Raw genomic sequence first — 12,446 nt, forward strand, 5'->3', positions numbered from 1 at the left:
ATAGACATGAAATCCTTAGATAAGGATGACAGCAAGCCTGGGGCAACTAAAATGTGCCCTTGGCCGAGTGGCTTGTTGGGTGCTGGTGTCCCAGGGGGCTAGGATGAACAGCCCCTGCAGGACCAGAAACGTGACTGGCTAGCCCATGTCCTGCCTGGAGTCCCTGTCCCCATGTCAACTCCTTTCTTTCATCTCCTTTCTTTCACCGTCTCTAAAAGCTAATCTCAAGTAACCTTTCCCAAGCAGTTGTTTATTTCTGAATTAGCTCTATTTGTTTGAATTGAATCATTAAACAAATACCACCATTTTAACTGTGACAAAAACTTACCTTGATCCCTGCTGAGCCGGTGGGCAGCTGCACCACTTCATATGCAAGGTTGGGCTTTTCGGCCTGGACAAAGGGATCGGAGAATGCACGGCCATGAAATCTTTTGAACCCCTGCACTGTGTTCTTTGCATTTGAAATAACCTAGAACAAAAACAAAATGGACAAAACTGAGGCAGCTGCTTAGTCATCCCCAGTTAGATTAAAAATAGGTGGATTTAAAAATTAAATGCAATCACTTTCCCTCAGAAAGCTTTTGGCTTTCTCTAGTTGTCTTTTAAAGTTTAGATTGTTAATATTCCATCTTAAACCATGAGGAAATATTTATACCTTACAATAGAGCTAGAGATTTACCCTTTAAAGGTGTCTGACACACAAAATTAACAGAACTGTGTAGTATCCCAAAGTTTAGGAATAGCAAAAAAGTGTCCACAAAATTTGAACGGAACAGGCCATGAGAGTTCAACAAACTAACCAATCAGAAGTTGAAGATAAGAAAAGGGAACTTTGAGACTCTTTCAAAGGAATCTGTTCCTCAACCGTACACTAGATTCATCACAACACTAAACTCTTCAGAGAGAAGGTGTTACCAGCTTGAGGGTATACTATTCACTTTCACCCGTAAACCCACTTTGCTTTAACTTTCCTATCTCAGTCAACACACTGCCATTCTCCCTGTCCCAGAAGCCCACCCCCTCAGTGGCTTCCTCAACTCCTCACTGTTTTTAAACTCTCACGTTTCACCCGCTGCCAATTCTTCCTGGATGATAGCTCCCAGATAGCTCCTGAATCTGTACCTTCCTGGTACAAGCTCTGCTCGGATCACAGCTAGATTATTGTATCAGTCTCCTCAATGGTCTCCAGCCTCTCACTCTCTCTTCCTTTCAATTGTATTTGCTAGGTGCTTACTATGCACCAGACCCTGTACTAAGCACTGGGGTAGATATAAGCTCATTGCGGGCGGGGAATGTGTCTGTTTATTGTTGTACTGTACTCGTCCAAGCGCTTAGTACAGGGCTCTGCACACAGTAAGTCCTCAAAACAATTGAATACAAGCTAATCAGGCTGGAAACAGTCCTTGTCCCACACAGGTCTCAGCCTAATCCCCATTTTACAGATGAGGTAACAGGCACAGAGAAGTAAAAGTGACTTGCCCAAAGTCACCTAGCAGATAAGTGATGGAGAACCCAGGTCCTTCTGACGCATAGGCCCGTGCTCTACCCACTAGGCCACGTTGCTTCTCGAGTCTATATTACACACAGCTGCATGGATCGTTTTCCTGAAGCATCGATCGGCACATCTTCCTTCTCCTCAAAACCTTCCACTGGCTTCCCGTGTCCCTCTGCCTCAAGCACCAACTCCTCGCTTTTGGCATCAAGGCTCTCCACCACTTGGCACCACCTTATCTCTCTGCTCTCTTCCCCAATTCACTCTCTTCATTTCTCTGAAGCTAACCCAACTGGATCTAATAATGAGAATTATGGGACCTGTTAAGTGCTTACTATGTGCCAAGCACCACTCTAAGTGCTGGGGTAGATACAAGGTAATCAGGTTGGACACAGTCCCTGTCCCACATGGGGCTCACAGTCTTAATCTCCACTTTACAAATGAGGTAACTGAGGCCCAGAGAAGTGAAGTGACTTGCCCAAGGTCACACAGCAGACAAATGGCGGGGCCGAGATTAGAACCCAGGTCATTCTGACTCCCAGATCCATGCTCTATCCACTTTGCCACGCTGCTTTTCTCGATCAACCTCACTCTTACCTTTCCCAAATCAATCAAGAGTATTTATTGAATAGCTACTGTGTGCAGAGCACTGTACTGAATGCTCGGGAGAGCATAACAAAATTGGTAGACATGATTTCTGCCTTCAAGGAGCTTAGACTATACCAGGGTAGACATACAATAAAATAAATTACAGGTATGAGAAAGCAATAGAGAATATAGATGAGTGCATACTTCTGCAGGGAAATATGAGTGCCTTCCTACTTAACTGACAGAGAAGTGCTGAAGTGGCATTTGGGAGGGTGGTAAAGTGGGGAGATGAACAATTAATCAGGGAAGCCCTCCTGGAAGAGATGTTATTCCAGAAGGGTTTTGAATACTTTAAGACCAGTGGTCTGCCCCAGGTGTGAAAGGGGAGGGAGTTCCAATAAGGAGGGAGGAAATGAGTACGATCAGGGGCAGGAGACAAGAATGAGACACAGAGCATAGAGTGGCTTGAGAGGAATGAAGAGTGAGAGGTGGGATGTAGGTGAAGAATGAGATGTTTGGGAGGGGAGGGTCAGGAATTTCTGCTCCCACCTCCATCTCCTCCTTCACACTCTTCTCCCAGGTTGGAACTCCTTCCAACCTCTCTTCCCAGATGACAGACCATGGCTCTCGCCACATTCCAGGTTCTCCAAAATAATTCCATCTCCTCCGGGAGCTCCCAACACCTATAAACTCATCAGCCAACTCCAGGACTTATGAATTTATAGACCCTCTCAGCACTTTTGTCTAGGTTTATTCAACTATTGAGTCAATTACTTATTTTGACGCCTCTATTTGTAACCGTATTTATTTCTGTCCCCTCTAACAGAATATTAAAAGTTCAAGTCTCTTGTGGACAGGCAATGTGTCACTTCTTTGATTTGAACTTCTTAAGCATTTAGTAAAGTGTACGGCACCCCTAGAGCATTTAAAAAGCACTTACTACTACAACGATAACCAAATCATATCTACCATTATGTTACATCTGCTTTCCAGCAAAGGTGAAGTCAGGCAACTCCTCATCGCATGCTGTTTTACATGTCACTTTAAACAGCCCACCAAAAAATTAAAATTACCTTGGATAATGCAGCTAAATGAGCATTGTTTCTGTTACTAGGACAAGGATGAACAGTAAACTGCTTCTGGTTTGAGAAGTGCAGTCAGTGTATACCTTTTACCCTGCTTCTTAAAGAAGGTGGTACGTCTTTCCTCTCCTCCTAACATGTGAAAATATCAAATGCTGAAACGGCATGGACGGAGAGGAAGAAAGTCTGGATGCACCTCAAATATTAGGGCAATAATAGACCTTACTTGGCGCTTGAGATTTTGAAAAATGTTTTTTACTGTTTTCCACTACAGAGAGAATGGTGTTGATACTACACTCCTGTTTTTAAAAAGGCCTCTTTAAAAAGCACATCATCTATTACAATGAAATAAATTATTTTTATAGGCTGCTATACTTTGGGTTTAAAATTAAAAGATGACCTACCTGGCTTTTAGCCGCAGCTCCAATGGAACGATTCTTCGGTCCAAAAGAAACACAAGCCCTAGAATGAAAAACAAATGTTTAGTCATTTCAACAAATTATTTTCCTTGTCCACACATCCCAATTCTTTTAGGAAGAGAGGCAAAAGCATTACCGGATTGCAAAGTTGGCATGGGGAAAGAGTCGCCCTTGGGGTCAAACCCCCAGGGGTGGGCAAACCCCATGAGTACCTGCTCCTGCAGCCTTGCTCTGCTTTGATTTTCCCAGTTCAGCCCACCTGTGAGATCCAAGGTGGCCTGGGGTTTAGGAAGTGTCAGAGAAGAAGGGCGGGGCGGGGAGAGGGGGTTGTGTGCTTCTGTACAAGGATGGTCTCAGCTTGCACAGAGGCAGGGGAACCCTCGGGCGGCACCCCAGAAATCTGGGCTGCTCCATTGACCTCAAGGCCCCACCGCTTAAAAAAGGAGGACCAACTCTCTCCTCTCTTCCTCCTCTACGTATGCATTCCACGTGAAAGTCGCAAAACGTAATAAAAAAGTGCAAAAAAATTAAATGTAAAATGTGATGAAAGTAAATAAACTACTCTCTTCCTCAAGCAAGTGCTACAGAGGAATGATTTTGAGGAGACTCAGGAGAGTAAGCCTGAAGTAGTATTTAAAGTTCCTCCCACCCCAAATCAGACCTTGCTACCATGGGAAGACAAGTGAAGCTTAAGAGAAATCTCCGGTCTATTTTAGGCCCGTGGTCAAAAACACATTTTTAAGTGAGAAAATTCAGATACACTCATCTTTCTAGGGGCGGGAATAATCAGAGATTAAAAGAACAACCCTTTTCAAATTTCTATATACTAATCCTTAAAGCTAAAGATGGATGCCAGCTGTGCCAGATTCTTAATAAGTACAGTTCACTACTTAAAATAATAATGTCTCCCATTCACCTCGGGGTAGCAGCCATGGGAGCTGCTCTATTAACCAAGTTGTCCCATGGGCAATACCTGAAGATGAGTTTTTGAAAGAATCTTCAGGGACAGCAATGAATACTAACAGAATTGTGCTAATCACTACAAATAGTTCCAATCAATACAGAAACAGAATCCTGTGGTTGAGAAGAGTTCATTAACCTAAAGAAAAAGGTAACAATTGGTACTGCCCTCTGATCTACAATCACCCCCAGAAAAAGCCCCACAAAGGAAATGATTAAGGTTTCTATCTAAAATGAAATGACCTTAAAAAAAAAAAGCACTCAGATCAGGGTCCACAACTAGGTTTTAAAGTCTGGTTGTATTTTTCACTCGAGTTTTACTTTGGAACTAAATGAAAGGATAAAAAGAATTTAGACATTACATGGGGCCCAGAAATCAGACAGTGCTGCTTAGGCCAGCTGCATTTAATTAGATCTATGGGGAGGAAATTAGCCTTCAGCATAAGATGAAAAGAACAGTTTCTACTCAAGGAGCCTGGAAGCTGATCCAATATTAATGAAATGGTACAACAGTATGTCTCAAATTACTAATTCATGGACCAAGGCCTTGGCCTTATTTCCGAGATGGCACCCTTTCTGGCACAGAGTTTCAAGCAGTCTGAGGGCCCTGTCAAAAATGTCAGAAGAGGCAATGGCAGAGGTTACAGTAAGGCGCTCGAGAGGAGCTTTCGGGGAGAGGAGTAAGAAGGCCAGGGAGAAACCAAATGAGGAGCCAATTCTCAGCAGGGCCTAGGGGAAAGATCTTGGGCCTAGGAGTCAGAGGACCTGAGTCCTAATACCAGCTTCACCATCTGCTTGCTGCAGGGAACTTATGTATATTGTTATATTGTGCTCTCCCAAATAGTACAGTGCTCTAACCCACAGTAAGAGCTCAATAAATACGATTGAATGAATGACCTTGGGCAAGTCACTTCATTTCTTGGGGGTTCAGTTTCCTCATCTGTCAAATGGGGAGAACAATTACCTCTTCTCCCTCCCTCAGACAGTGAGCCCAATGTGGGGGCAGACTGGGTCCAACCTGATGAACTTCCATCTACCCCAGCACTTTAGAGCAGTGGTATTTGAGTGCTTACTGTGTGCAGAGCACTGTACTAATAAGCACTTAGGGTAGTGAATATAATGTACATTTAAAGACCGAAACTATTATTATTCTTTTCCAGGTACTTCAAGGAAAGGGCAGGACTGGTGTTGACGCAGACTCCTGGAGTATAACCAGGAGTTTCTGATAACTAACACCTTGATTCTTTTGTAAGCTTGGTTTCCATGAGGAACGTTAACACATCAGGTAAAAATGAAGTGAGCTTTCAAAACAGAGGAAAGGAGAAACAAGGAGAAAAAGGGTAAACAAGTATTCAAAAAGCTGGGAAATTGCCATTATCTGACTTTTTTCCTTACATTGTGACAAAAGTTCATTCATGGAGGAAAGTCTCGGCTACTGGTGAGAACAAGAAAGCTTTTCTTATTATTCTTTTGATAAGTCATTTCCTTTTGAGTAATCAAAGAGCAGTTACTCCCTAGAGTATTCCTGAGTTTCCACAAAGGATAGCTGTACATATATCTATACCAGATATAGCTTTCCCCCAAGCCAGACCATTTTTTTTCTTAAAGTTGAAGAAACAAGGATTATATGAAAGACATGCTTGAGGTCACCAGGATTGTCAGAGGTACAATTGGAATTAAAAGTATTAAAAGTTAAGATTTCTTACTCCTATTCCACTGCTGTCCCTCTTGATAATTTAAGACAATGGATTTTTCATGACTAGGTTTAACCAAGCCTTCCTACCAATCCAAAAACAAAAAAGGCACCCCAAATCCATGGGCCCAGGGCAACATGCCATTAAGGCTAGGAGAAGATAATATATGACAATATAAGGTATTCTATGACAATATAATAGTACTACACTTCCATAACTTATCTACATTAATGCGCTCTGAACTATAAACTCCTCGTGGACAAGAATCACATCTACCAACCCTGTTATACTGTATTCTCCCAAGTGTTTAAGATAGTGCTCTGCACACAGTAAGCACTTAACATGATTGACTGAAAATGAGAAATGAAGTAAATAAATGTCAGTATGGTGATCCTAAGAGCTACACATTGTTTTAACAGCAGAACCGGAATTGAAAAAGGAAAAAAAACAACCCCACTATTTGGAGGTGGATCTGTTTTTCAACCCAGATTCAAAGAGGGGGCCTATTTCTTTACTCCCCTGTTTTTCATTACACAGAAAGTCAACAATGGAACTTGTTGAGAACTTCCTGTGTGCAATGCACTAAGCACTTGGAAAAGTGTTGGTAGATTCAATCCCTGACCACAAGGAGCTTACAGTCTACAAGCAGAATAGCTTAAGAGGAAAGAGCACAGGTCTGGGAGTCAGTACACCTGGGTTCTTTTGCCACTCCATCCCATGCCTACTGTGTGACCTTAGCATGTCACGTCACTTCTCCGTGCCTCAGTTTCCTCAACAGTAAAATAGGGATTGAGTACATATTTTCTTTCAGACTGGGGGCCCCAGAGGGCATAGGCACTGTGTCTGATCCGACTGTATCTACTCCAGGGCTTAGCATAAAGTCCTTAAATACCACAATTATGATTACAAGGACATAACATGGCCTAATAGAAAGACTGAGGGCCTGAGAGTCGGGGGATCTGGGTTCTAAACTTGGCTCTGATTTTGCTGGCCATGTGACCTCGGGAAAATCACTTAGCTTCTCTGTACTTCAGTTTCCTCATCTCTATAAGTGATGAATGCCGGTTCACTCTCCCCCTTAGAATGTGAATCCCATGTGGGACAGGGACTGTGTCCACTCTGCTTATCCTGATTCTACCCAGCACTTGGTACATTTCTTGGCACACAGTAAGTGCTTAACAAATACTCTTGTTAATGTCTTCAATCGATACAGAGTGACATTACTGAATCTTTGTTCCGAGATGTAATACTGGCCTGAGGTTTTATTTTGGTACCATGACTGTAATGTGCAGTTGGCTGGCTGGTATGGGGAGAGGTTTGATCTAGCTTGAATCCACGGGCTACGTGTAAAGGGCACCTCAACCCAAAGCTTATAAGCATCAGTCAAGTATTATTAATATCTAACGATAATTACAGAGAGATTATCCTTTTTTCCCTTCTGTTGATGTTATCTGTCCACAGTTCTCAACAAATGGGACCCAGCCCAAGCTGAACAAGAAAGTACCCTCTGACTCATCAGCTCCTACCTAACTTGAATAGAAATTAATTTATGGAATGTATACTCTAAACAGAGAATATCATCTAACGGATAACCACTGATTAAGGCAGGTGACATTTTCTATATATGCGCAGAATTTGAAAAATAAAACTTTTGTGATTAAGTAAATCCAGATGTGTGTCTCCAGGATTGAAGTGTGTGTGTGTGTGTGTGTGTGTGTGTGTGTGTGTGTGTGTGTGTGTGTGTGTGTGTGTATAGACACACACACGCAGCTAAGCATGCTTCTTTGCCAGAACCATGCAGAACCACAACCTTTGTTCTGGAAGCACTGTACACATACCTCAAAGTGCTGCTTCAGCTGCTTAGTCTGCATTTGATTTTTATCCTCTGGTCTGACTTGGCCTTTTGGGCTGTGAGCCACTTCCAGTCAAGGACCAGGTTTGAATATGTAACCTCCCCAGCAGCTTCCGCTTTACATACTGAACATGCTAGCACATTGTCATCAGAACCTCTAGAAGCTCTCTGACCTTTTTGTTAAGGTTAAGGATTTCCTTTGGACAGCTACAGAATATCAATCTTTGAAACAGTTTTTCTTCCCCACGGGCCTCACAGCCACTGTTTCATTCACTACCACCTCCATTCAAGTAACATCTCCGCCCTGCCCCACAGTCTCCATTGCTTCATCTGGTTCCTTCCCCTCCCTACAAAGCCACACCCATATGACACTTGGGGAAAACCTGCCCTCTATAATCTGGGGCTTGCACAATTGCATATTTGGAACTTTGGTAAGGTATATTTCAATTTGCTTTATCTAGATAAAAAAATGGTTATTCGTTAAATTTAAGTCTACGTTTTACAGAGTAATAATTCATGCATACTCTAAAGGTGGAAAGAACTTTGGTTTTTATCAGGTCCTATCAAAATTAAACATAGATTTTGGCTAAATTGTATTTATTTTGCATTTCACTTATAATTCTAAGAATGAGGTTACAATTTCAGATTCTCAGATCTTTCATCTCAAATTCCCATGCTTGACATTGTATTTTTCCCTTGGAATGGTTCTGGGAGTCTAACGGAACATATTTTGCTTTATTCACTCATTCATTCAATCGTATTTACTGAGTGCTTACTGTGTGCAGAGCACTGTACTAAGCGCTTGGGAAGTACAGGTTGGCAACATATAGAGACGGTCCCTACCCAACAACGGGCTCAGAGGCTAGAAAATACAAACTGTTTCACTTGATAAGAGGCAGTTTCTACCAGACTGAAAACTGAACAGACACTGCACCCAAAGCATGTAGTTACACTGAATTTAGTTTACCCTTAACCGGTACCCTGTCGGGACCGTACTATAATTGTACAATGGCCTTGTCGAGTACTCTCCAAAGAACATAAGCGGCACTTAAATGTTATGAATTGTCCTTGAGACACCATCTTTGTTACAATTATTTGCTCTTGTACACAAGATCATGTTTTTCTAGATAAATTCAAGTGTGAAGCGCTGTAATTCATTCATTCAATCGTATTAAGCGCTTACTGTGTGCAGAACACCGTACTAAGTGCTTGGGAAGTACAAGTTGGCAACGTATAGAGAAGGTCCCTACCCAACAATGGGCTCACAGTCTAGAAGGGGGAATCAAAGGAATCTATGTCGATCTAGGGAAGGATCCACACTAAGGAAATAACCTCTAGTAGATAGGACGATCTCCAAACCATATTGGTTTACACCCTCGGTTGGAGTTGAGAGATATTTCTTACAAATACTAATGAATAGTTCAGAAATGCTAATGAATAGCTCCAACTGGCGCTAAAGACCACAGTGGCAGAAAAAATAAGTTCTGAGGCCCATAACTGGATTACTGCTCTGAGATCGACCCACCCTACCAATCTTCAGAGGGGGCGATTTCTATTCTGCAGAATCCCTATTACCAAATGTGGGTTCTTGATCAGAACAATGTAAATGTGAGGCTGAATACAGATTTCTGTAGGTTTCTCCCAGTAGCGTAAGGCTGTATCTACGCTCACCACACATAACTTCTCGGACGCTGGGCTCAAATATTTGATTTTCTTTTCAGCAAGCGTTTGGTTCTTGAACAGCATTTGGGAGAAACGCCCATGTACTCTATAGTTAGGTATATTATAAGGGAAAAGGATGCTAAAGACGGCAGACCTCCGCCTGTAACTGGTGATGGGTCTACACTTGAATTTGTACCCCTGAAGCAGCATGGCCTAGTGGCAAGAGCACGGGGTTTGGAGTCAGAGGACGTGGGTTCTAATCTCCACTCCGCCACTTGTCTGCTGTGTCACCTTGGGCAAGTCACTTTACTTCTCTGTGCCTCATTTACTTCATCTGTAAAATGGGAATTAAGACTATGAGCCCCATGTGGGACAACCTGATTACCATGACTCTACCCCAGTGCTTAGAACAGTGCCTGACACACAGTGAGTGCTTGAAAACCATTATTTATTCCACCTTCACTCACACGGCACTTATGTATATATCTCTTTTATGTATCTGTCTGCTTCCCGCTCTATATTATAAGCTCCTTGTGGGCAGGGAGCATGCCTACCATCTCTATTATAGTGTACTCTCCCAAGCGCTTAGTCCAGTGCTCCGCACTCAGTAAGCCCTCAATAAATACGATCGATCGACCGGCAACACGGACTCCACCAAGAGGCAATCCCACACGTGAGGGAGTCCAGCTAGCCAGAATGATATTGCCCACGAAAGCGAGCTCACAAAAGCACTATTTTGTAATTCCCCTTTCCACTACCACATCTAGGTTGGCCCCATAACACATTTTTTCCAAGTTCTCCCCCCGCACCACCCGACCCAAATGGTTAATTGAAACGCTGTGCCCAACCCAATTTGCCTGTATTCATTCATTCATTCCATCGTATTTATTGAGTGCTGTGTGCGGAGCACTGTACTAAGAGCTTGGAAAGCACAATGGCAACAGATACAGTCCCTACCCAACAACGGGCTCACTGTATCCACCCCAGCGCCTAGTACAGTGCCTGGCACACAGTAAGTGCTTATCATCAAATACCATGATTCAACCTGATGACCTTGTATCTACCCCAAGCACTCAGAGCAGTGCCTGGCACACAGTCATGTGCCAACATAACAAATGGCATCATTATTATTATAAAAGCTAATTAGAGCCCCTTCTGCGGTGCAAAAAAAATTAGTCCCACCACGCGCTTCGAACTGGAAAGTCACTTTCCCCTCAGAGGGAAGGGAGGCTTTCTCAGCGGCATTCCCGGCCCCGAACCCCCCCCCCCCACCATTACAACGGTAATAATAATTAATAATAACAGTATTTGTTAAGCCCTTACTTTATGCCAAGCACTGTTCTAAACGCTGGGGGGGGGATACAAGGTCATCAGGTTGTCCCACTTGGAGCTCAGCCTTCATCCCCATTTGACAGATGAGGGAACTGAGGCCAAGTGAAGCGACTTGCCCAAGGTCCCACGGCCGACAAGTGGTGAGGGCGGGATTAGAACCCACGACCCCTGCCTCCCAAGCCCGGGCTCTTTCCACCGGGCCACGCTGCTTAGGCCTGAGGAATGTGGTTGTGCGCTCTGCGGCTTTCCTGCAGACGGCGGCCCCTCGTCATTGCCCTGCCCCGTCCCGTCCCCCCTCCTTTTTTTTTCTTTCTTTCCTTCCTTCCTTCCATCGTACTTATTGAGCGCTGGCTGTGTGCACAGCACAGGACTAAGCGGTTGGGAGAGGACAAATCAAGTGGAGGGCCTTTTTCCGGCCCGGCGGCGCCTTTCATCCGGAAGGATTCTCTAATTTAAAAAAAAAAAAAAAATCGCCACACAAAGGGTCCGTCCACCCCCTCACACACAAGCGCGCACACAAGCACACCCACAAGCACCCCCCCCCACACAAGCGCACACACAAGCACACCCACAAGCACACCCCCCATACAAGCACACCCCCACACAAGGACACACACAAGCACCCCCCCAAGCAGACACACAAGCACACATACAAGCACCACCACACACACAAGCACAGCCCAACACAAGCACCCCCCCCCCCACAGAAGCACACAAACAAGGCCACTCCCACAAAAGCACCCCCCCCACAGAGGCACACACACAAGCACCCCCCATACACACAAACACCCCCCCACAAGCACACACACACACACACACACACACACACACACACACACACACACCCAGGCAGAGGCCCTCCTCGAGGAGAGCCAGGCGCGGCCTCCCCGCCGGGCGCCCCGCACCGGCCCGGCCCGTCCTCCCCCCGCTCCAGGCAGGCAGGCGTCCGTCCGTCCGTCCGTTCGTCCGCCCGCCCGCCCGTGACTCACGGGGTGCAGCGGTCGCTGTACTCGTTGGCCACCGTCTCGATGCCCCCGGCCCGGGCCACGGCGATGTAGCAGCTCTGGAAGCCCAGGTCGATGCCCACCACCGACATGGCGCCGCCCGGCTGAGGGGATGGGGATGGGATGGGATGGGATGGGGTGGGGGGACGGGACCGGACAGAAGGGTCCGGCGGGCGGGCGGGCGGGCGCGCGCGCGGAGGGGCCCCACGCTCCGGCTTCCACCCGGCTCTGGCTCCGGCGGCTTCCGAGCGGGACGGACGGACGGACGGAGGGAGGGAGAGAAGGAGGAAAGGAGGGAGGGACGGTGGGAGACAAGAGGTGGAGCAAGGATCTCGAAAGATCTCGTCCCGTCGGGAGGAGG

At 45.2% G+C, this 12,446-nt stretch overlaps 1 protein-coding gene across 1 annotated transcript in view; it reads right to left on the reverse strand.

The window, feature by feature from the left end:
* HSPA4 (heat shock protein family A (Hsp70) member 4) overlaps positions 1-12,239 on the reverse strand; it is a 37,119-nt gene extending 24,880 nt beyond the window's left edge. The window contains exons 1-3 of the mRNA XM_038772008.1: positions 12,071-12,239; positions 3,567-3,624; positions 329-469 (exon numbers count right to left, since the gene is read on the reverse strand). Of these exons, the coding sequence (XP_038627936.1) occupies positions 329-469; positions 3,567-3,624; positions 12,071-12,177 (306 nt within the window). The 5' untranslated portion in view covers positions 12,178-12,239. The remainder of the gene's footprint in view (positions 1-328; positions 470-3,566; positions 3,625-12,070) is intronic.
* Positions 12,240-12,446: the final 207 nt, after the last annotated feature.

The sequence above is a fragment of the Tachyglossus aculeatus genome, chromosome X1 (assembly GCF_015852505.1).
Source record: "Tachyglossus aculeatus isolate mTacAcu1 chromosome X1, mTacAcu1.pri, whole genome shotgun sequence".
Classification (NCBI taxonomy): domain Eukaryota; kingdom Metazoa; phylum Chordata; class Mammalia; order Monotremata; family Tachyglossidae; genus Tachyglossus; species Tachyglossus aculeatus.